At 46.5% G+C, this 23,951-nt stretch overlaps 1 protein-coding gene across 2 annotated transcripts in view; it reads left to right on the top strand.

Moving 5' to 3' along the window:
- Positions 1-23,951, top strand: part of LOC119950753 — a 354,917-nt gene that overhangs the window by 157,150 nt on the left and 173,816 nt on the right. For both annotated transcript variants that reach the window (XM_038773466.1, XM_038773467.1), the window contains 4 exons: positions 228-359; positions 1,324-1,419; positions 11,381-11,512; positions 16,119-16,229. In XM_038773466.1, coding sequence (XP_038629394.1) covers positions 228-359; positions 1,324-1,419; positions 11,381-11,512; positions 16,119-16,229 — 471 coding nt within the window. The remainder of the gene's footprint in view (positions 1-227; positions 360-1,323; positions 1,420-11,380; positions 11,513-16,118; positions 16,230-23,951) is intronic.

The following is a 23,951-nucleotide window of genomic DNA, read 5'->3' on the forward strand; positions in this document are numbered from 1 at the left end:
CACCCTATGGGGCTGTGGCGACATTTACATTATGTTTATTTTAGAAAGGCATCCTCTTAATATAGGATTGCTATTGCATGGAAATGTTGTCAGTCATTTTAAAGGCACCTTTTAAGATTTTAACTGTTTTGTATGATAGTACTGCTGCAAATTGTTACTCGCAGCCTTTTTAGGAAGTTAAGGCATGCTTTGAGATGTGTTATTGACAGTTCTTTCTTATTCTTCAGTAGTCCTGTGCCTTGTGACTGTGGAGAGCAAGTCGACCCTTTTCTTCCACCTGCAAATTTTACCTCACCCCTGCAATCAAATGGTACAGATGAGGCATCATTTGATACAGCACATCTCCTAAAAGAGCTATAGTATGTGGTGAAAAGTTCTTATTAACAGCTTTCTTATTCTGAGTAAGGATTACCATGTGCTATGGTGTTTTAGACAGATAAAGAGTAAACTGCTGGGAGATAGGAATCATTTGCACATGTATGACACATAATTCTATGACATAGCAAAATCTTTTTATTTTTATATTTCTAGAATTTAAAAAAACCTGGCCAGAACATGATCATGTTCAGACATGTATTCACAATTAACTGCCCAGGGAACAGCAAGATGTAAATCCTCTAACGATTCAGAGAGACTTTCAGCCTTCAACAGTAAAAGCTTTCATTGCGTGTATCTGTGACAAAAGCAGATGGAGGCAAAGGTTATCATGGGTCCCAAGATTTTAATGGAGTCACAGAGTGCAATTTGTTGTGTTCTCTTTTCTTTCTGCGAGAGCTAACAGTCCGATCAAATGGAACATCTCCCTTTGTCTATCTGGTACCAGGTCCCCTCAGGCAATGCAGTCAGAGCAGTGCTTATGGGGAACCTAAAGATTTACCTCAGCTGCAGCTTAAAGTACAACCTTTACAAACCTGTTATTCTTTAAGCTCTCCACCCCCACAGTCCAACAAGTGGCCCTGGAAATTGAACTCTTGATGATGAAACTCATTTCCCTGATGACCCTCAGTAGATCAAAGATACATGGATTCCATCTATCTAGCTGGAGAGAAATGACAGCACAATAGCTTCTATCAGCTTCTCAGTGTACCAGTGGGACAGTTTAATAAGTCTCTTCAGCCGGTAACATAAATTCGACAATTGACACACCACACAGGATTTTCCATCTATTATAGATTTTGTAACTTAAAACAATTCAGATCATTGGAAGAACATTGTTTTGCTTTTGTTTATTGAGCTAGTTCAAATCACCGAGTATTGGATCTGTGTGTATGTCTGTGCCATGGTAGATGTGGTTCTACTCATGTTTACCCATTTTTTTTCCAGCAATACTGTATATGGTGATAATGCAGAGTCAATTCCTCCTTCCCCTTCTCTGTGCAGTGATGCAGGCATTGCTGATGTGGAACATGTTTCAATAAGGTATTGCAAACTTGTACACAGTTTTATTCTGCGGCATTTAGCCTTTTACAAAATTGATTTTTGAATTAATTTATAGCTGCCTTTTTTGTTCCATTGTTATATCACTGTTTACCATGTTTTGGTATGTGTTTTATTCGGTCAGAAGTACGAGCAGTACTGTCTTGTGATGCCTCTGACCTCATCGACCTATTTTAAGCAACAATGCACATTCTGTTGAGGTAATTCTCAGGTGAATTTGATAAAAGTATTGCAATGACTTATTTTAATTGTGTGGAATCCTTAACTTTGTTCTTGATTTCTCCATGTGAGGATTCTCTCATAGATGAGTTGAGGCTAGGGAGGGTTCAGGGGTCGCATCGAGGGGTGGAAAGATGGGGATGCCATTTTAAAATGGCGCCCCGATCTCTCCCTTCACCGAGTAGTTCCGGCAAGCAGAGTGCAGTGCAGAAAACAGGAGGAAGTGCAATCTCGTCCACGCATTCCCCTCTGAGGCTCTCGATTTGCCCGCTCAATAGCGTGGTGTTGCTCAGCGCTCCGAGCACCAGGAAACTCCCGGCTAATCACGCTATGGTACTCTGTTCCCATTCAGGTTTTAAAAAATTCATTTAATTCATTTACAGGATGTGAGTATCGCTGGTAAGGCCAGCTTTATTGCCCATCCTTAGTCTCCCTTCAGAAGGTGGTGGTGAGTTGCCTTCATGAACTGTTGCAGTCCTTGAGTTGTAGGTACACCCAGTGTGCTGTTAGGGAGGGATTTCCAGAATGTGCCCCAGTGACAGTGAATGAACAGCGATGTATTTCCACGTCACGGTGCTGAGTGACTTGGACGGGAACCTCCAGGTGGTGGGATTCCCAGGTATCTGCTGCTCTTGTCCTTCTAGGTGGTAGTGGTCATGGGTTTGGAAGGTGCTGTCTAAGGAACCTTGGTGAGTTACTGCAGTGCGTCTTGTAGATGGTACACACGGCTGCCACTGTTCATCAGTTGTGGAGGGTTTGAATGTTTGTGGAAGAGGGAGCAATTAAGGCGGCTGCTTTGTCCTGGATAGTATTGAGCTTCTTGAATGTTGTTGGAGCTGCACTCATCCAGGCAAGTGGAGAGTATTCCATTACACTCCTGACTTGTGCCTTGTAGATGGTGGACAGACTTGGGGGGGGGGGGGGGGGGGGGGGGGGGGGGTCGGTCAGGGGTTAGAAGGCGAGTTACTTGCCGTAGGATTCCTAGCCTTTAACCTGCACTGGTATTAATATGGCTAGTCCAGTTCAGTTTCTGATCAATGGTAACCCCCAGGATGTTGATTGATAGTGCATGATTCAGCGATGGTAATCAGGTAAATTAGGCACAATGTCTTTGAGTCTATAATGCAGTAAGTGGTGCAGAACTGTCAGGACCACTCTGTCCCTTAGAAAATGGTCTGACATTGCTCAATAATGCAAGGTCAATATATTAACACACCTGGCATATAGTAAACACTGAGGGTAAATGTGTCAACCCCGCCTGCCGCGGGAATAGTTGCAGGCAGGACGGAAGTTTTGACCGACCATTGGAGGGTCTGTTGATCCCGGGCAGGGATTTCTAGCCTCGGGGTGAGCAGAACTGGAAAATCCCGGCCTGGGAATATATCAAAGACCAGTATGTCAGGTGCTGGCAGCCAGTGAAGGGCTGCTATCTGCTGAAAAGATTTTTGTCCAACTGTGCGACAATATGATCCTTCGAAGCATGAGCGATTGAAGGTGTGCTTAGAGATGGCAAAGTAAATGTGGTCCTTTAGCAAGAGACTGAATTTTAAATGTTTGAATTGAGTCCTAAAGCACCTGTTCCTCAGGCAGTCCCGCCATGCTACAGGATGGCCCCATAACTCCATCATTTTGAGAGTGTTGTGCAGACTTGATGCCAACTATAGCCCCAGTTGCAAATATTCCCAGTGCATGGAATATTGACACCTGGGGCTTTACTGAAAAGCCCGCAGGCTTCTGCATCTGATAATGGGAGGCCCAAGCATAATGAGCAGCCCCATGTTTCTCACAAATCTTTTGACAAATAAATCTGACGTGATTCAATATTACGATACGGTCATCAACCATGAATACACACACTCTGATAAAACCATAGCAACCAAGCCAAATCAGTCTTCAGCAATCCAGTTCTGCTGGTGGATGGAAGGTAGAGAAACTTTACACACACTTTACTCCAGTTAATGAACCATTTGTTAAATTCAACTATTGTTAATCTGAAGCACAGGTGAATGGCTTTGCACTAACATACCTTTCAGCAACACTGTCACCATGGGAACAAAGTGCTTTTAAAGAAACTTTTTTTTCGGGGTTTTTTTAAAATACAAAACAAAGATGAAAGTGAACATACACAGAAACGATATACATCGGTTACAATTCATATTTCTCTGCAAGTGACTAGTTTTGACTTGGCCTGATCCCAACTCCCCCCTTTTCTTCCCAATCCCTCTCCCCTTCTTGCTATCTGTCTTCTTTGTTTGTTTGATCTTCCGACTGGGACCTGCTCGGGTAGTGTGGTGTTACGTATGCGATTTCATGTTAGGTATGGTTGGGTTCTATGCCTTATTGTTTCTTCCCCCCCTCCTCCTCCCCCCCCCCCCCCCCTCAGCCTAATGCTCTTACCATCTTTATCCCAATATTTCCCCAATGATTCTTTGCTCCCCTTTCTCTCTCCCCCTCTGCCTTGTCACTGTCCCCCCCTCCTTACTCCCCACCCCCGTTTACTCCCCTGGTTGTCCCACTATTTGTGTTGTGTATCCCCTCCATTGCCAGGCACTCTCCCCTGCAGGAGACGCTCCACCGCCCCCCTCTCACCCATACCTCCTGGTGCTAGCTTTCCAGCCAGTGTGATGAGCTTCCTCTTGGGGTTGGCTATGTGTCTACCGTTCGCTCACTGTCAGGTCTCCCCTCCTGCCATCCTCTGTACCCTTTCCTACGTTCCACTGCTCGCACCCCTTCTTTCCTCTGCTTTAGTTACAGTATTCAAAGTGAGGCAGTGCAGTCCTGCGTAAAGTGTCTCTCATGTTGATTGAAGTCCCTTCTGGTGATCTTCTCACCGCTGTCTTTGCTGCTGCTTTCTCAGCCTGTTTTCTAGGAGTCGGCAGGGGTCACAGAGAAAAGCTCCCTGCCCTGGAATGTAACCCAGAGTTTAGCCGGGTACAGCATCCCAAATTTTACTTGGCTTGTGTAAAGGGCCGCCTTCACCCTGTTGAACTCTGCTCGGTGCTTGGCCAGGTCTGCCTCAATATCTTGGTAAATCCTGATCTGCTGCCCTTCCCAATTGAAGGTCCTTGTCTGCCTGGCACAGCCCAGGATTCTTTCCCGGCCCTGGTATCTTGGTGATAATCGCCCTTGGCTGGTCTCCGGCCTTGGGTCTCGGCTGGAGCGACCAGTGGGCTCTGTCTATTTCTGGTGGGTTGGGGAAGCTGTCCCTTCCCACCAGGTTTCCCAGCATCGGGGCCACATAGTCCATGGAGTCTCTACCTTCGATCCTTTCCACCAACCCTACTATTCTGAAGCTTTGGTGTTGTGACTGGTTCTCTTGGTCCTCTATTCCCCCCCCCCCCCCCCCCCCCCCCCAACCGACTTCACCGCGCCATGACCATCCCCACTATTTCCACCTCCAGGGTGCGATCCTTTACTCTGGTCTGTTGAGGCTCTTTCTAGTTCCTTGATTGGCCTCCAGTCACCTCTCTGCCTTGTCCAGGGCCACCTGCATTGTTGCCAGAGCCTCGGCGACCACCACCTTAACCGCACGATATCGGTCTTTATCTCTTCCCTATGCTCGCTTAGTTCCCTGGAGAGGAAATTCCTCCATCTGTCCTCTGGTGAGGGGGAACTCGGTGTGTGGTTTGCCAGTCCTTCTCGTTCTGGTGTGGCCGGCGCTTCATCGCCTCTTACGTCTGCCGTCTTGGCCGTTTGTTTCTCCTGGTTTGTTCCATTTCTTGCCTCCTGAAGGCCTCTGGAATTACTGTTGTTTGGCATCCTCTCTTGAATTATTGTTGGATAGGACAAGGGGATACTTTTTTTCCTGTTCTAGCAGGCTATTTTGGGTAAAAGAGCCTATTTTCGGGTTCGTAGGAGGAGCTTGATGTGTGACTACTCAGCACATCCCCGTCACCGGAAGTTGGAACAAAGCATTTCTTGGGCAGGATACCACCTGTAACTTTGTTGTAATCTTTTTTGCAATGATGAAGTGGTGACAGAATATTATCATAATAGAGTAACGTTAATATAAGAAGGGACTTCACCAATGTTGGAAACTTTGACTATCAACAAAATCTGGAAAGTAATCGTGACAGTTTCCCCCATGAGTGGCTGGCTGTAAGACGATGGGAAGCAAGTTTCCACTTAGTGGAGGCAGGAAGGAAAGGTGAGTGGTGACTACATAGTCAGAGGATAAGGTGTGAAATTGGATGTTACTACTTAGGTGCCTGGGCTCAAAATACCACAGAGTGAATACAATAGGTTCTGAGGGCAGGCAGCCAGCAGTTTTTGTGTGGGTGCCAATGACGTAGAGATGAATAGGTTCAAGGGTCTGCAAAAGGATTGGAAATGGTTACATTGTAGGTTAAGAGCAGAATCTCCAGCATAGTTCTCTGGATAACTCCCGAGTGCAATGTACCGGACCAGCAAGTGCAAGATTAGGATCGTCAACAAGTGATTGATGGATGGTGTGGGTGGAGGAACGTCAGATTTCTGGGCGCTGGAGTCCCTTTTGATGCCAGACAAGATTGGGTTGGTCGATTGGGTTGGTCTTTACACAAATCAGACAGGCACCATGGCTTTGCAAAGGGAGCAAAGAGATCGCTGGCAAAAGATTGAAACTAGTTTGGGTGTTTGTAAGTCTTATTAATGTGAGGAAAAGACCAGCCAAACACATGGTGAAGGTGGGGGATAGTTGGCCCAAGCAAGAGTATTGTATAAATACATGTACCACAGTAAATAAAACAAGTGAATTAGGAGCACAAATTCAGCATAAATAATTCAACATAGCAGCTATTACCAAGATCTGGTTACAAGTTGATCATGGCTAGAAGCTGCACATTTTAACTTATGAGATCTTTAGGAAAGACTATACAATTGTGCAGCAATTAGATTTTAAAATAACTCCACAATTACAGCAGTCAGGGAATCCAAGCAGTGGTTACACAGCAGGTAGAATTAAGGAACAGTAAATATTCTTGGAGATATTGCCTACGGAATTCTTGATGTAGTGGGTTGCTGAAAATTTGGAGATCCGGGAAGAACGTAGGGTCCTAATTTTAATACGAAGCTCTGGCTCCAATTATGTCTATTATTTGCATATTAATCGGATGTTTAATTTTATTTAAGTGGTGGGCATTAATTGGGGACCCATATGCGGTTTTATATATAAAAGAACAGGTTAAAACTGTGGTTGCTGGCTTAGTGTTGCATGATATTTAATGTGATTAAAAGCTTGTAAGTGTATAATGACAGCTCCAGTTCTATCCTTCACTGCCCTCCTATCACGAGTTTTAACTTGGTAACAGAGAATGGTTGGCGAAAGGCGAAGGCTGGAAACTTTGGATCGTTTTTGGACTTAAAACTAAAACTCGGGCAGTTGTTGTGGAAAGAGGCAGGAAGTAAGATTTATATTCGCGGAATCTAAACCATGTGACTGGTGGAAGAATGGGATTGTTGAGTAGACATGGCTAATCACAATCCAATCAAAGAAAAGACATGGTCCCACTGTTGTTCCTTCCTGCAAGAAGTAAGACTTTCTGAGATGGACTCCAGTCAGCTGGATAGTGATGGAAGTTTGGATTTTCTAATAGAATTCTTGGATGAAATCTACAAAGAGCACCTGTTAAATGCGTATGAGGCATCGTCACTATATCATAGAATTGAACAAATTGGATAAAGGGTCAGCCACGTTCACTTTAGGGATCTCATAGGTGCTAGTGTTTAATGGATTGTGCTAAGGTATCTCATCTGTTGAGGCAATTAGTTCTGTGAGAAAGAGACTCCATTGGGTCAAATCCCTGCTGCTTTAAAGGAAAAATGCTTGAGGAATGATCTTTCCCTTCAGTCTTCATGGAAAAATGGAGCTATTCTGCAGGGGCAAAGAATAGAAGACTTGATGGTTAACAGATTTCCAAATAGGCCACATGCCGGACACAAGTAACAAAACAAATGAACGTTTAAAGACAGACCGAATGGTGATGAAAGCAGATACAGCAAATCCATTTGTACCAGCAGAAGTTGAAATTGGAACAGTAATAATGGGTGAATGAATCTCGGGAATGCCCAAGTTAAAGTTATTCAGTGTGGCTGTCAGAGCTGGTGGGCATTAATAGTTCTGAGGAGGGACATCTGCCCCATTAAAAACAGAAAGTTCCACCTCGGAGATCTGCTGGCCAATCAGAGGCCAGCAGCTCTGCAGTACTGTGGTGCTACTGGGAGTGGTGGGAATTATCGGCATTGCAGTGAAGCCAGTACGGGATCCACAATGCCAGGTGAGTCTGGGGTTAAGCTAGCAGGCCCCAATGGATGAGGGTGCAGGGTCAGGGAGGAAGGGCAGTTAGAATAGGGGGGGGGGGGGGCTTTGGGGAGGTTTACACCCTGGGGGGAAGTGACGTTTGATGGCAAGATATGAATACCTTGGGAAGGGCCTCTGATGGCCCAGAGAACGCGCACTGCCTCCCCCTGCCATTTAAATCCTGACAGTGATTGGATGAGGTTTGGTCTACGTGCAGGCAGGCTGCTTTGTCATCCAGCCTGCTGCTGGTAAAAAAATGCAGTGGGGCAGGGGCGGCGTGTAGTTACTGGGCATGGCACCCACTGGATTTAACATACTTCCCTGCTTTCAAACCCACTGGAAGGGAAGCACTAAATCTGGCCATGAGTATCATTTTGCAGTGAATTTACCAGAGTGAAGAGGCATGGTCTTTGAAATGCTACATGAAGAAGGTACTTCTGAGGAAAAGAATGATATGGATGGATTGGAATAGTTTACACTGGCGATGAATGTAAAAGTTGCAGATTCATTTAATTGTGCTGTATTAGATAGTGCATGTACTTCAACGCTCTATGGGATAAATTGGTTGAAGTGTTCCCTTGAATCCCTGATTGATGCAAGAAATGTACCTTTAGGTTTGACAATGACAACATTTTGAGGTCACTTGAGCGTGACAGTTCCATATAAAACAGCTAGAGCAAGTGATTTTATAAGTATAGATGTAATATCTGGCCTATGTTGTTGAGTAAAACTTCTATGAAAAAGGCACAAACAAAACTTGACATGGAATACGGTAAAAGTTATTTTTAGAAATTGTTGGCTCTGCAGATTACCCAGTCAGAATTTTATTTTATTCCCTTAACTAAATCTGATGTTTCACACCAGAGTGTCCGGACAATATTAATGGCATCAGCTGACAAGGATAAGAGTTCTGAAGCCACCTGAAGCGGTGGCAGGTGCAGAAGGTAAAACTGTGGAAACGGAGCAAGAGCATCTATGGTGTAAATGATGCTTCCAGGATATAGAATTCCTTGGTGAAAATAGGTAGTGTCCAACTAAAAACAGACCCACCCTCAGTGTGGGTCTGTACATTTAATGTTTATTCATCCTCAGAATATCTTCTATTCAAAGAAACATTTAAAATAGAAACATTTAAAATTATGAAGGGAATAGATAGGATAGATGCGGGCAGGTTGTTTCCACTGGCGGGTGACAGCAGAACTAGGGGGCATAGCCTCAAAATAAGGGGAAGTAGATTTAGGACTGAGTTTAGGAGGAACTTCTTCACCCAAAGGGTTGTGAATCTTTGGAATTCCTTGCCCAGTGAAGCAGTTGAGGCTCCTTCATTACATGTTTTTAAGGTAAAGATAGATAGTTTTTTGAAGAATAAAGGGATTAAGGGTTATGGTGTTCGGGCCGGAAAGTGGAGCTGAGTCCACAAAAGATCAGCCATGATCTAATTGAATGGCGGAGCAGGCTCGAGGGGCCAGATGGCCTACTCCTGCTCCTAGTTCTTATGTTCTTATGTTCTTACGTTTTGTTGGTCCTATAAAGGCACATTTTCAAGAACCCTCATGATGCATGCTATAAGTTCTTATGTGGTGGTAACTGAGGAATTTGAGAAAATTATTTATTATTAAGGTTAGAGACAAATTTCAGGTTGGGGGGTTTGTGGGGGTTAAAAATAAATGGATTTAGAAATTAAGCAAAGTGGGGCTAGAATAAATTTAAATCAACAATCCTATCTCAAAAGTGTTATTCCCATCCCAGTTAATTTGACTAGCTCATTACAGAAAGATTATGTTAAATTTAAACAAGATTGTTGCCAAGCCTGTTTGGACAGTTGAACTGGCTGTGCAGTCACACCAGGCTAGATGTTAGTTTTGCTTTGTTGCAGTTAAATACTCCAGTGAAACACCCCCAAATAGAAGATATTCTGAGGATGAATAAAACATTGCAAAAATAATATCTGGAAAAATATGTACTTGAGTTTCTGTCCTCAGCTTTGCCCCTTAAATAGTTCTTCCTCAAGTTCTTTATTTACTTCCCTATAATTTACATCAATTACACTGATGGGACATTTGTATGTTATTTTACTGATTATTGCAGCATCATCTGACCTATGATGCTGGTCTGTATACAGTTGTTAATGGACTGTAGCCCAGGGAGCTAGATAAATTCATATTAATTGTGTGTGTTAAATGAAATCACAATCCTGTCAAGTGTAGTCCCTTTACACACTTTCCCTGACTGAGATGCAGGGAGGCACCGCGGAGATTGTATTGAGTCCCGTGGCTCTCGCAGCCTATTGCAGAATACTTATTACAAATTACGATCACTCCAGCTCCTATCATACATATTGGGTGCATCCATGCTAACTCAATTTGCCCAACCGTACACTCTGGATGATTGATATGAATGAAGTTATTTCCAATATCTTTGTTTGCTCAACCGGTTAAATGTAATGAGATTCCTGTAAATATAATAAAAATTGACCATTTCACATTTGAAACCAAACTTAGTTGTTTCAATAAATCCTGCAGCATTTTGAAGGGATTAAATATACCAAGTAATTGCACCGTAACAAGGTGCAAACCACTTACCGAACATGTTTCCTACAGCACAAGCTGTTACTTGACTCCTTTCGAGGACATTTAAGTATAATAAAGTAATTGTGCTTGAATGATGTGGGAAGTCCTCATTGAGGACGGGTTTCTGCCTGAACACGCTGTAAGCTGCGACTCTGTAATTCAAAGTAATGGTCATGGAAAATGGTTTGCGCTCTTTGTTTAATCTTAAATGTGGGTGGTTTATGAAATGGGGTCTGTACTTCCTTTTTCACTAAAGAATAACCAACGGTTTAGGCATTAGACCGATTGCGAAGAACCACACGATTTTAGTCTGCCAGGGTAATTTGTTTGTTACTGGTAAGGTCCGGACAACAGCCAGGGGCTCAGTGGTAGTTTGCTGGTCTGAGGAAATACAAAGACCAGCTTACTAGATGTAAGTATAGTCCTAACGCGGAATACTCGGAGGGAGGGGTTTGAGTCATGGCCCCTGAACTTACTGTGGAGCATGCCTGTCCCTCTTGGCTCCACAATACGACGATAGAATAAAAACTGACCTGACATTTTCGTAGACAGCCTCTATGCACGAGACAATACTGAACGTAGAATGCACGATCAGTATGGAATATAGTCATCCTGTTTTAATTGACAAAAGCTTTGAATTATACAAAAGTAATAACAACCAACTTGGATTTTAAATTATGCAATTTGTTTTAAAATTAGAAGGATCGGTGCAAAACTATCATTCAAATTTCCAAATTGTATACTGATATTTTAGCTGCTAGTCGCTGATGTTCTGTTAAGTGGAAACATTTCTATAAATTAAACCTATGACATAATTGGTTTATTGTTACGGAGTATGTTCTGGGACATTCCACTGATTATGTTTCTTATTTTCCAGTGTTTTTGTGCCTTCTGATTGTGAAGAGCCAGCTCCGGCTCTTCCTCTACCTCTTCCACTTCCGACTCTTCGATCTGATGACACAGATAAGCCAACCACTGATATAACAGATCAACAAAAAGAACTTGTTAGGTATGTTTTTTTAAAAACTGGCACTTTCATGGATATTCGACGGCCGCTGAACATCTCAAAAGTCATATACAGTGCTTTTATTCCTTGCTTTTCGTAACTCACTGGAAGAGATGTTGTTCATTGGAATTTGAAGCAAATTTTTCACTTTCATAGATTCAAAATCAGGTTATTTTTCAAACTTTGATTGATTAGAAAATCTCATTTGATGTCTGGAAAAGAATGACCAGTATACCAAGATGTTCAGCAGCACGGTTCGATTCCCGTAACAGCCCGAACAGGCGCCGGAATGTGGCGACTAGGGGCTTTTCACAGTAACTTCATTTGAAGCCTACTCGTGACAATAAGCTATTTTCATTTCATTTTTCATTTCATCTCCATTCAAATTGACTAAAGGAATTGAGCATCATGTATGAATTGAACCAGTCACAAGGTTTGAGTTGATTTTCCACAGCATCAATGAACGGAATTGTCAGACAGTGTGAGCCTTTTTCCTCGGATGGTGATAGCTAGCACGAGGGGACATAGCTTTAAATTGAGGGGAGATAGATATAGGACAGATGTCAGAGGTAGGTTCTTTACTTAGAGAGTAGTAAGGGCGTGGAATTCCCTGCCTACAACAGTAGTGGACTCGCCAACATTAAGGGCATTTAAATGGTCATTGGATAAACATATGGTTGATAATGGAATAGTGTAGATGGGCTTTAGAGTGGTTTCACAGGTCGGCGCAACATCGAGGGCCGAAGGGCCTGTACTGCACTGTATTGTTCTATTCTATCCTAAAAGTGTTTTGTAGACAAAAGTGTTTTTGAAGAGTTCAGTCACTGTTCCAATGTAACGTGGCGCAGTTGTGTTTTATTTTAACAAGGCCAAGGGGTAAATCATAGCTTTTATTGCCTGTGTGTTATGCATCACCTGAACACAGAGTTTAAAGTGAGGATTGTGCACCTATCATGGAGCTAGCCTGATGACAGATGTGTGATACTCGCCACCTGATTTTCTTTGCATTCTGCCAGGAAATGCTTTGGCCCAAAATTTAAAGTTGAAATTCTATCCCCGTATTTGTATATTTGTTGTTATAGAACGCAATGGGTGGGATTCTCCATCCCGCCGCACCCGTTTTCTGGTGTGGTGCGCCCCCGCTCGCAGCGAGGTCCTCTGTCCCAGCAGCCGGTCAATGGAGTTTCCCATTGTGGGCTCCCCCATGCCGTGGGAAAATCTGCTGGTGTGTGCGCTGCTGGCGCAATGGAGGATCACGCTGATGGAGAATTCAGCCCAAAATGTTTAGGAGAATTCAAGCACTTTCCCTGGTAACTGTGGTACTCTGGAATGTGTGATGGTCAGGCAACTGGTTGAAAAGGTTTCTTGTCAATTAATTGGGCAGACAGAAATTAAGCAGAATTTTTGATGGAATGAATTCTAGATTAATCTATGAGGCATCCTCGGCAATACGAAGGCAATAAGAATTCCAAGCTGAAAAGTTTCATTACAACCGCTTAATAATAATAATCTTTATTAGTGTCACAAGTAGGCTTACCTTAATACTGCAATGAAGTTACTGTGAAAACCCCTAGTCACCACACTCTGGCGCCTGTTCGGGTACACTGAGGGAGAGTTCAGAATGTCCAATCCACCTAACAAGCATGTCTTTTCGGGACTTGTGGGAGAAAACCGGAGCACCCGGAGGAAACTCACGCAGACACGAGGAGAAAGTGCAGACACCACACAGACAGCGGGAATCGAACTCATGATCCTGTCGCTGTGAAGAAACAGCGCTAACCACTGTGCTACTGTGCTCACACCCAACACTGCTCACACTTGACACTGCTCACACCCGACACTGCTCACACCTCTCCTCCTGTTGCCCTGTTCTCCTTCTTCCCCGACACTGTGCACACACTCTCAGCACTATTCAACCCTCGCCCCCACACCCTGACACTGCTCACCCCAACACCGATCATGTCTCCCCTGCACTATTCACTCCTCTCCCCCACACCCCAACTCTGCCCTGTTGCTTGAATTCTCAGCAATGCTCAGCCTTCTCCTGAAATTGCTCAACCGCCCCCCACTCCCCCGATAATGCTTCCAGATGGACCCTGTCTTTGTTTTTCGGTTTGCCCCCTTAAATCTACACTCCCAACGCCACTCAGAATCTCTCCCAGCACATCACAACTTCCTCACCTCCCCGCTGCACTTCCCAACAGTGCTTAGCCTCCTCAATCAGATTATTACCCCGTCTCCCTGCACCCCCAACACTGCTCACTCCCCCCCCCCCCACCCTCCCACCATACCACTGAAAATGCTTACCCTGTCCTGCACCCTTGACAATGCTCAGCCTCTTCTTTCACGCTGCTAATTCCCTAGCCTAGCCCAGTCTCCCAGCTCCGCCCTGACCTTGGTCGGACCAAGGAGCCCCAGGGATTCTGGATGATGAGCTAATGGGTGACTTAATGCTGGCTAGGAACAGCTCTAGGGCCCGATCTACCGAATTGCAATAGAGTCCCTTGTCGAGCGTGTTTAACCGGGTGTTTCCTGGGCTCGCAGCGCTGAGAAAGACCACACTATCTAACGGGACTTTGTTATACTCCGGGGTCTCAGCAGGGAATACCCATTGGAGGCCAAACTTAGTCTTGTTTCCTGTACTGAGGAACTGCGTTCGCTTGAACACCATTTTTAAATGGCGTCCTGATCTCTCGAACCCCTCCCCCGCCCCTCCACTCCGGCGTGACCCACCCACAAAGCCCCAACTCATAGGGGCAGGGCACCCCTTGGCCCCATCCCAAGCACTAGCTCTCTCATCCTAATATGCAAATTTGTCAAATACTGATCCCACCTACAATGGCTGGGATTTAGGTCACGACATCTCATTAGGTCTTGCGAGACGTGGCGAGCTGGGTGGATCCAGGGAGAGGGGCACAGGGCGGCCGGTAGATCGCACCCCTAAAGTTATCTGTGTAAAAAGCAGTGCAGACATTGGACAAACAGCCCATGTTTATGTATTTAGGGGTGCCATAGAATCAATTCTGGCGGACTAAGCTTTCTGCGTTCAGGTGTAAATTGGCTCCCTGGAACTTCCAATATGTGATGATATGATTAGCATAGCTGCCTGCCATTGGTGCAGAACACCGGCTTACCATTGGCCCTGGTTGGTCATGTGCCTCTCGACCGGTTGGTTGAGACCAGTCATGTGACGGCTCCCCGATTGGTCGAGAGGCTGAGTTAACCCCACCTCCAGGGCGGGGTATAAATACCCAGTATTCCTGGCGGTCGTCCTTCTACTGTAATCGACCGCAGGGCTTAACATCTAGTATATTAAAGCCATACTTTTGTTCAGCAACTTGTCTCGCGTTCAATTGATGGTACATCAAATTAATATACTAGAAATTTGAAGATGGAGCTCCGGATCAAGTCCGACTGCCCCCGCATCAGCCCGCAAACTGATGGTACATCACAATATAACTGTGACCCTTATCTCAGCATGTACTGCTGCTGAGATTGGATGAAATGGGCCAGTATTTTGATTCTGCTCTCCTTGTGTCTAGTGAGGCAGCAATTAAGCGACATCAATCTCAATCGAAAATGACACACCAGCTCCGTTTTTCTCATCTGCTGATCGAGTCTCCTCTCACTGACCCCACAATTCATAACATTTACAGTGCAGGAGGAGGCCATTTGGCCCACCGAGTCTACACCGGCCTCTAAAAGAGCACCCTACCTAAGCCCACACCTTCACCCTATCCCCGTAACCCAGCAACCCCACCTAATGTTTGGACACCACGGGGCAATTTAGCGTGGCCAATCCACCTAACCCGCACATCTTTGGACTGTGGGAGGAAACCAGAGCACCCGGGCGAAATCCACGTAGACACGGGGAGAACATGGAGACTCCGCACAGTCAGTGATCCAAGCTGAGAATCGAACCCGGGCCCTTGGCGCTGTAAAGCAACAGTGCTAACCATTGGGCTACCATGCCACCCTCAAACTATGGTGGGTCTTCATTCAAGGGTACCAATGGATATGATCCCAACACAGATCGCATCCCATGGGTTTCAGCCCCACATTCTTTGCAAGTAGTCACTTTTCACCCTAATACTTCACATCCAATCTCAGAAAACATTTTTCATGTGTTGCGTCGTTTAAAAATCTAATGTTGAATAGAAAGTTACTTATTGGCTGTATTTAAGAAAGGCACTAATTTTAAGGATTACTTTTTAAGTTCCAGTGTCCTTTTTACTAGTTTCTGGCATTCAAATAATCTATTTAGATTAGAATAAATTGAGAATATAAGCAAACTGCTTCAAGAGGCGTAACCTAGGTGGAGCTATCCCAGTGTGCATTGGGTAACTAAGGGAGTGAAACAAGCTATTTCTTCACCTTTGCATTATGCAAATACTTTGATGTGAAAATATGCGCCGAAATGTTCCTAAATTGTAGTTATTTGTTCTTACTGAGGTGATTTGGGCTGTTCATCCATAAATTACTATGTTGCTGGGTAGTCCAGCCGCTATTGCCAATAAAATCTGCCATGTCATTTTACTTTATTTTATGGAACAAAGTCGTTTTGAGATACCTTGTCATGTTTTGCATTTTTCAATGTTGCTTTATCAAGTGATTCGGAGGAGCCAATCGTTCTTCCTCTTCCATCTGTGCCACCTCCTCTTTTACTTGAAGGGAGTAGCGAGCCTAAGGTTGATACGACAGACCTGCAGGGACGCGAGAGGTATGTGGAGTAAAAATCTGAAACCTGTTTTTCTGTGATACTTTGTTTTCTATTTTAGAACTAACTTCTATTTTTCAATTAACGGAAGATGAGAAAGAGTTTGCAATTGTCTGACTTTTGAGCTTGTTGTCACTGAGGGGTGTGCTTTGAGTTTGATGGTGAGTTGAGGAGACTCTTTCTTGAGTTAGAAGCACACCCTAGTGGACAAAGTCTGTCATAGCAAGAAATTGCCCAGATCGGAGGACAGTGGCATTTCTTGTCTGGTTCTGGCTGTTTTAGCTCCTTGTGTTTTAGGAATGAGGACTGATTGGGGGAGTGAGAGAGAAGGGAGGGAACGTAGTGCAGAAGGGGCAAGAGGTGAACGGGGTCTTCAGGGATTTCTACAGGGAATTGTACCGGTCTGAACCGCCCAGGAGGAGGGGGGGAATGGAGAACTTCCTCGATAGATTGAGGTTCCCAAAGGTCCAGGAGGAACGGGTGGAGGGGCTGGGGGCGCCGATAGAGCTGCAGGAGCTAGTTAAAGGGATAGGCCAGATGCAGGCGGGGAAGGCGCCGGGGCCGGATGGGTTCCCGGTGGAATTTTATAAGAAGTATGTGGACTTGGTGGGTCCAGTGCTGGTGCGAGCCTTCAATGAGGCGCGAGAGGGGGGGGGTTCTGCCCCCGACAATGTCACAGGCCCTGATCTCCTTGATCCTGAAGCGGGACAAAGACCCTGTACAGTGCGGGTCCTACAGGCCTATCTCCCTCTTGAATGTAGATGCCAAACTGTTGGCAAAGGTCCTGGCAACCAGAATAGAGGATTGTGTGCCAGGGGTAATCCATGAGGACCAGACGGGGTTCGTAAAGGGACGACAACTTAACACAAATGTCCGGAGACTGTTGAATGTGATTATGATGCCAGCAGTGGAGGGGGAGGCTGAGATAGTGGTAGCACTGGATGCGGAGAAGGCATTCGATAGGGTGGAGTGGGAATACCTGTGGGAGACGCTGGAACGGTTTGGGTTTGGGGAGGGATTTATCAAGTGGGTGAAGCTGCTGTATTCGGCCCCGATGGCGAGTGTGGTTACAAACGGGAGGAGGTCAGAGTGTTTTGGGCTCCATCGAGGTACCAGACAGGGATGCCCCCTATCCCCCTTACTATTTGCATTAGCGATCGAACCGTTGGCGATGGCACTGAGGGGTTCAGGGGGGTGGAGAGGACTGACAAGGGGAGGGGAGGAACATCGGGTATCACTCTATGCGGATGATTTGTTGTTGTATGTGGCAGACCCGGAAGGGGGAATGCCGGAGGTAATGGAAATACTAGCGGAGTTTGGGGACTTTTCGGGATATAAATTAAATGTGGGTAAAAGTGAGGTCTTTGTGATACACCCGGGAGATCAGGGGGAGGGAATTGGGCGGCTCCCCTTTAAGAGAGCAGTAAAGAGCTTCAGGTACTTGGGGGTGCAGGTGGCAAGGAACTGGGGGACCCTCCACAAGCTGAACTTTTCAAGGCTGGTGGAGCAGATGGAGGAGGAGTTCAAGAGGTGGGACATGGTACCGCTGTCGCTAGCAGGGAGGGTGCAGTCAGTCAAAATGACGGTCCTCCCGAGGTTCTTGTTTCTGTTCCAGTGCTTGCCCATCTTTCTCCCCAGGGCCTTCTTCAAGAAGGTAACTAGCAGCATTATGGGCTATGTGTGGGCACATGGCACCCCTAGAGTGAGAAGGATTTTCTTGGAACGGAGCAGGGACAGTGGAGGATTAGCGCTACCCAATCTTTCCGGATACTACTGGGCGGCGAACGCATCGATGGTGCGCAAGTGGGTGATGGAGGGGGAGGGGGCAGCTTGGAAACGTATGGAAAGGGCGTCCTGCGGCAATACAAGCCTGGGGGCGCTAGTAACGGCACCATGGCCGCTCCCCCCCACAAGGTATACCACGAGTCCGGTAGTGGCGGCCACCCTTAAAATCTGGGGGCAGTGGAGGCGACACAGGGGGGAAGTGGGGGGTCTGATGGCGGCGCCACTGAGAGGGAACCACAGATTTGTCCCGGGGAACGCTGGCGGGGGATTCCAGAGCTGGCACAGGGCGGGCATCAGGCAACTGAGGGACATGTTCATAGAGGGGAGGTTTGCGAGCCTGGGAGAGCTGGAGGAGAAATTTGAGCTCCCCCCGGGGAACACGTTTAGATACCTGCAGGTGAAGGCATTTGCCAGACGACAGGTGGAAGGATTTCCTTTGCTTCCCGATAGAGGGGTGAGTGATAGGGTGCTGTCAGGGGTCTGGGTCGGAGAAGGGAAGGTCTCGGACATCTACAAAATAATGCAGGAGGTGGAGGAGGTATCGATAGAGGAGCTGAAAGACAAGTGGGAAGCGGAGCTGGGAGAGCAGATAGAAGATAGGACATGGGCGGATGCCTTAGAGAGGGTCAATTCGTCGTCGTCGTGCGCAAGGTTGGGCCTCATCCAATTTAAGGTGCTGCACAGAGCCCATATGACGGGGACTAGGATGAGTCGGTTCTTCGGGGGTGAGGACAGGTGTGTTAGGTGTTCGGGAAGCCCTGCGAACCATGTGCATATGTTCTGGATGTGCCCAGCACTGGAAGAGTTCTGGGAGGGGGTGGTGGGGACGGTATCGAGAGTGGTGGGAACCAGGGTCAAACCAGGGTGGGGGCTAGCGATTTTTGGGGTTGGGGTGGAGCCAGGAGTACAGGAGGCAGGGGAGGCCGGAATATTGGCCTTTGCATCCTTGGTAGCTCGGAGAAGGATCTTGATTCAGTGGAGGGACACAAGGCCACCAAGTGTTAACACCTGGTTAAACGACATGGCAAGCTTCATCCAATTGGAAAGAATCAAATTCGCCCTGAGAGGGTCGGTACAGGGGTTCTTCCGGAGGTGGCAGCCCTTCCTTGACTTTCTGGATCAGAGATAGGAACTGGAGGCCGAAACAGCAGCAACCCGGGGAGAAAGGGGGGGGGGGGGGAAGGGAGGGGGGGGGGGGGGATAGCAACGAAGGGAGCACGTCAGCGGAGGGTCGCGGGCAATGACTGCCCGAGGCCATCAGTAGAAGGGAAAAACGGTTTGGTTGCTAGACTGGTAGCGCGGGGGGGGGGGGGGGGGGGGTGCGCGCGGGGGAGGGCGTGGGGAGGATTTTCCAGGGGGGATTTGTTGTGTTATAATTTAAAATGTAGTAGGGGTAAATGTTTGTATCGAAAAATTTCAATAAAAATTATTTAAAAAAAAAGGAATGAGGACTGAGAAACTTGGGCTGGATTCTCCGATTTTGAGGCTATGTCCCCACGCCGGCTGGGGGCTAGCATCAAGGCAGCGTAGAGCACCCGGCTTCAGCTGCCGATACAGCCTGGAGAATTGCCGGGTCCGCGGCCGCGCGCGCTCGGGACCCTCCCCCCCCCCCCAAATAGTTCCCCTGGCCCCTGACGAAGTCTCCCCTGCCCGCGGATTGGCCCTCCCCCGACTGTGGCAGTGCTTTGGAGGGGGTGGAACATCGCAAAAGCGATGCCTCCCCTGATTCCGAGCCGATCGCTGAACACAATTTCAGCGTCGCCGACCGGGGAATCTTGCCCCTTGAATTTCTTTGCTGCCTTTAGCATTTAAGCCATTATTGTGATTGAAAGAAAATTTCCGTTTAATGGACTCCGACACTTGGTAAATGTGTTGGACGCAATTTTTCTCAATTTTTTGACGTCTTTGACGATTTGCCTGTCTAAGCCTAGACAGTGCTTGTTTGTAAGGATCATCATATACCTGGTGGTACAGTGGCCAGAGGTTTCCTGGTCATTACAGCACCCGGAAAATGTTCTGCCCATGAAACAGACACAGCTGATCCCCAGTTACATAATTCAGCTGGAAATTAGGGCTTTGAGCTTTGAAGTGTGCAAAAGTTTGTTTTCTGATTTCTGGCACCACAAACATTGCTGTTTGTCACAGCTTTTCTCAGGGAGACTTGCACCTCTGCCCCCACATTTTGGGCACCCAACGAGCCCCTTCCCCCACCCACCCCTAGTTCCCTCACATAATTAAAGTGATTCTGGAGAAGGTATGGCATTTCTCATGGGTATAGTTTCTGTGGGATAGGAAGGGATGACAGCAGTGCTTGGAGGTGAGAAGGTTGAATCAGTCCGGAAGTAGACACTCACACATTAAGTAATCCTTTCCACCGTGTGTCCAAAAGCAGCACAGGTTCTTGGAGGGGCTGTCGGAGGAGCTCTGTGTTTGTTCAGTGTGATTGATCAAGTCTACTGATGCACAATTATGTCACCTTCTTCAAGAAGATCTTCATACCTGGTCCACTGCCTGTCACTATCAAAGTTATCACTACCCCCAAAATACTTTAGCACTGAATACTTTCAAAATGCCAAAGTGCCAACCACCCAGGTGTCAGATATGGGGGTAGGTAAACAAAATCTCCATTTGTAGTTCAGATTTCTCCAAGGCGGCATATTTGCAAAATGAATTTTTTCAGGATCACAGTGGTTGCTCAGAAGTAATTACTCAGAAGAACCTGGTGGGTGATTCACCAGGATGTTGCCTGGGATGGAACATTTAAGCTATGAAGAGAGTAGTAGTACAGTAAGAAGTCTTACAACACCAGGTTAAAGTCCAACAGGTTTGTTTCAAACACTAGCTTTCGGAGCACTGCTCCTTCCTCAGGAAGTTTGTCAGTTCTCCGAAAGCTAGTGTTTGAAACAAACCTGTTGGACTTTAACCTGGTGTTGTAAGACTTCTTACTGTGCTTACCCCAGTCCAACGCCGGCATCTCCACATCATGGCGATGAAGAGAGGTTGGAAAGGCTTGGGTTGTTCTGCTGGAGCAGGGAAGACTGAGGGGCGACCTGATCGAGGTGCACAAGATTATGAGGGACGTGGACAGGGTGGATAGAGAGCAGCTGTTCCCTCAGTTGAAGGGTCAGTTATGAGGGGACACAAGTTCAAGATGAGGGGCAAGAGGTTCAGGGGGGATTTGAGGAAAAGCTTTTTTACCCAGAGGGTGGTGACGGTATGGAATGCACTGCTTGGGAGGCTGGTAGAGGCGGGTTGCCGCACATCCTTTAAAAAGTACCTGGATGAGCACTTTACACATTCAAGGCTTTAGGCTAAGTGCTGGCAAATGGGATTAGTTAGGCAGGTCAGGTGTTTTTCATGAATCAGTGCAGACCCGATGGGCAAAGGGCGTCTTCTGCCATTTGTGATTCTATGATTCTGAGATCATCTCTCATTTGCCCAAATACTCAGGATTCTTCAAGCTGTGTTACTGCAGTCACAGACTGTTTTTCACCTTGAGCCCTTGTGTTGAATATATAGCATTCATATGTTCTGTTCATTTGGGATTCAAAGCTTTCCTTCAGGGCTTTTCAGATATCCACTGTTTTTATTTCTGTTCTTCAGAGAGATTTAGGGTGCAACACAATTTGTAGCAGTCTCTCCCCAGCAGTGTTGAAAGTGATGTTACTCGTAATGGCTCCAGCTTGTTAATTAAATCTGTTGCAAAAAAAATCTCCCACTGGAAAAACTGCCAGTACTACCACATATCACATTTAATTTCGATAGAATCTGGGAGAGGAAAATTAACAGCCATTTTAACTTGGCCATGGCTATCAGTGGCTTTTAGCAGCTTTCTGCAGCTCTGAACATTTCTGTGTTCTTCTTTCAGTCGAGCTTCTCTCCAGCTCGTTAGTACATGACTGCATTTCAATCCCAAACATGCACCATTCAGTGTGGCACAGAGCAATACGGACTAGACAAGTCCCACATTTGGGGCGCGATTTTACGGCCACGATAAGCCCAAAAAGCAGCTCGCCGCTGCGCAGCGTGTCGATAGAAGACGGGAGACCCCACTCCCAGGATCTACCCGGTTCACTGCGCCTCGAGAGATCTGACATGGTCTCATGAGACATTGCGATGCAAATCTCGGGATCACTTTTTGGAAAATCTGCATATTAAAGCGAGATAGCTAGTTTCACTTTAATATGCAGATTCCGGAGGTACTGAGGCATGGGATCTATCTCCTTCGCCCCAGAGACCTCGAGTGAGTGCTGTTCAGTACTTTTCTCCACAGACAGGGACCAGACGGGATGGCACTCATGGGGGTCTCAGGGGATCTCCCACCTTTGGGCGGGGTGGTACCATGGCACTGTTAGTGCCAGGGTGGCACTATCAGCCTGGCACTGCCAAGGTGCTCAGTTGGCAGTGCCATGGTTCAAATCTGGCATTTCTAGCGCGGTGGTGAACCAGCCAGGGGTGTCGTGTGCTGGTGTGTGTGGGGGGGGGGGGGGGGGGTGGAGGGCTGGTGGATTCTCCCATAAGATGTAGGGGCTTGGGGGGGGGGATCACTCTGGGGGCTCCAGAGATCAGGACGCCATTTACAAATGGTGTCTCAATCTCTCGCTATACTGAGGAGTTCCAGCGAGCGGAGTTCCTCTGTGCACAAAACGGTGCTATGTGTGGCCTTGGCTGCGTATTCCCCGCTGACATCCCCTTGGCTCCGTATTCCCTGCTGAGATCCCCTATCTAATGTGGATGTCAGTTTATAGCATTGTGTTTCTCAGCACACTCGCTATGGGACTTTGTTCCCATTGAGTTAAATACCACCCTTGATGTCTTTAGCACCCCGCCCGCCCCACTCACCCCACTTATCTAATTGCATTCAGGATGCTAAAACTAGTCAGTCTTAGTGTTCCTAAGTAATGCTAAGATTATTGCCCCCCCCCAAGTATAGTCTTGTGACTCAGTGCTTGAGATGTGTGTGTGTAAGGACAACTTTGCTGGAATGATTTGTACAATTAATGACCTTGTCAATGATCATTGTTCAAGTTTACTCTTGAAAAATGGTCACCTGGACAAGATACTGAATGACTGCCTGTGGAACTACCTCTGTCTGTTGAACTTTAGTTTGCTGAGTCACTTCCTTCAGAAGAAGCGAAGTAAGAAAGAAAAAGAAAATCTGAGGGAATGCTGTAAGTTGAATTCAATTAATCAATTAAGTGAAACATTTCTGTCTCATTAACATTTTCAATTTAACAAGATCAGTTTTCTACACACACACACACATATATATGCATAATATATAAATAATGTATATTTGACCTATTGCGCGCACACACACACACATATTATGCATTATATATGTAAGTACAGTCTCAATCTGGTTAATTCTATTTATGTGAAAATCGGAGAGGAATGAGAACAACCATATTGCTTTATCATATACAAACACCAGTCAGCTTTGAAGAAACCAAGGGAGGGTGTTTCCAATTGACTTTTGGCTGGCAGCCAAAGTGTGTAGTTGAAAAATCCCAGCCGAAGAGTTTGCCTGACGACCCAAATTGCTCTCTCCCCCAGGCCTGCAGAGGTTGGGGACTGAGGCAGATGGGCCTGAAATTACAAGTGCCAGCCGGCATGTCACTTTCCCGACAATGGCCAATTTTACTGAGGCTGCCATGGTTAGTAGCCCCCACGAGGGTGAGCAGCCAGTTAGGCTCATTAAGAGCCTTGTTAACCAGAATTAAAGGAGGCTGATAGGGATTTTCCAGTCAGCTTTCAGTTTCCCAATGCGAGTGGAGACAGTTCGCCTGCCGGAGACATGTACACGGCAGCAAGGTGGGATGGATTGGGTTGGCGGTGGGAACTCAGGCCCTGCCTGCCTGCCTAGTTGTGGGTATAGCCTAAAACTGCCCTTTGGAAGGAATTCCTCGATCCCCTTCTTTCTTACTTCATATGCATGCT

This window comes from Scyliorhinus canicula, chromosome 16 (assembly GCF_902713615.1).
Source record: "Scyliorhinus canicula chromosome 16, sScyCan1.1, whole genome shotgun sequence".
NCBI lineage: Eukaryota > Metazoa > Chordata > Chondrichthyes > Carcharhiniformes > Scyliorhinidae > Scyliorhinus > Scyliorhinus canicula.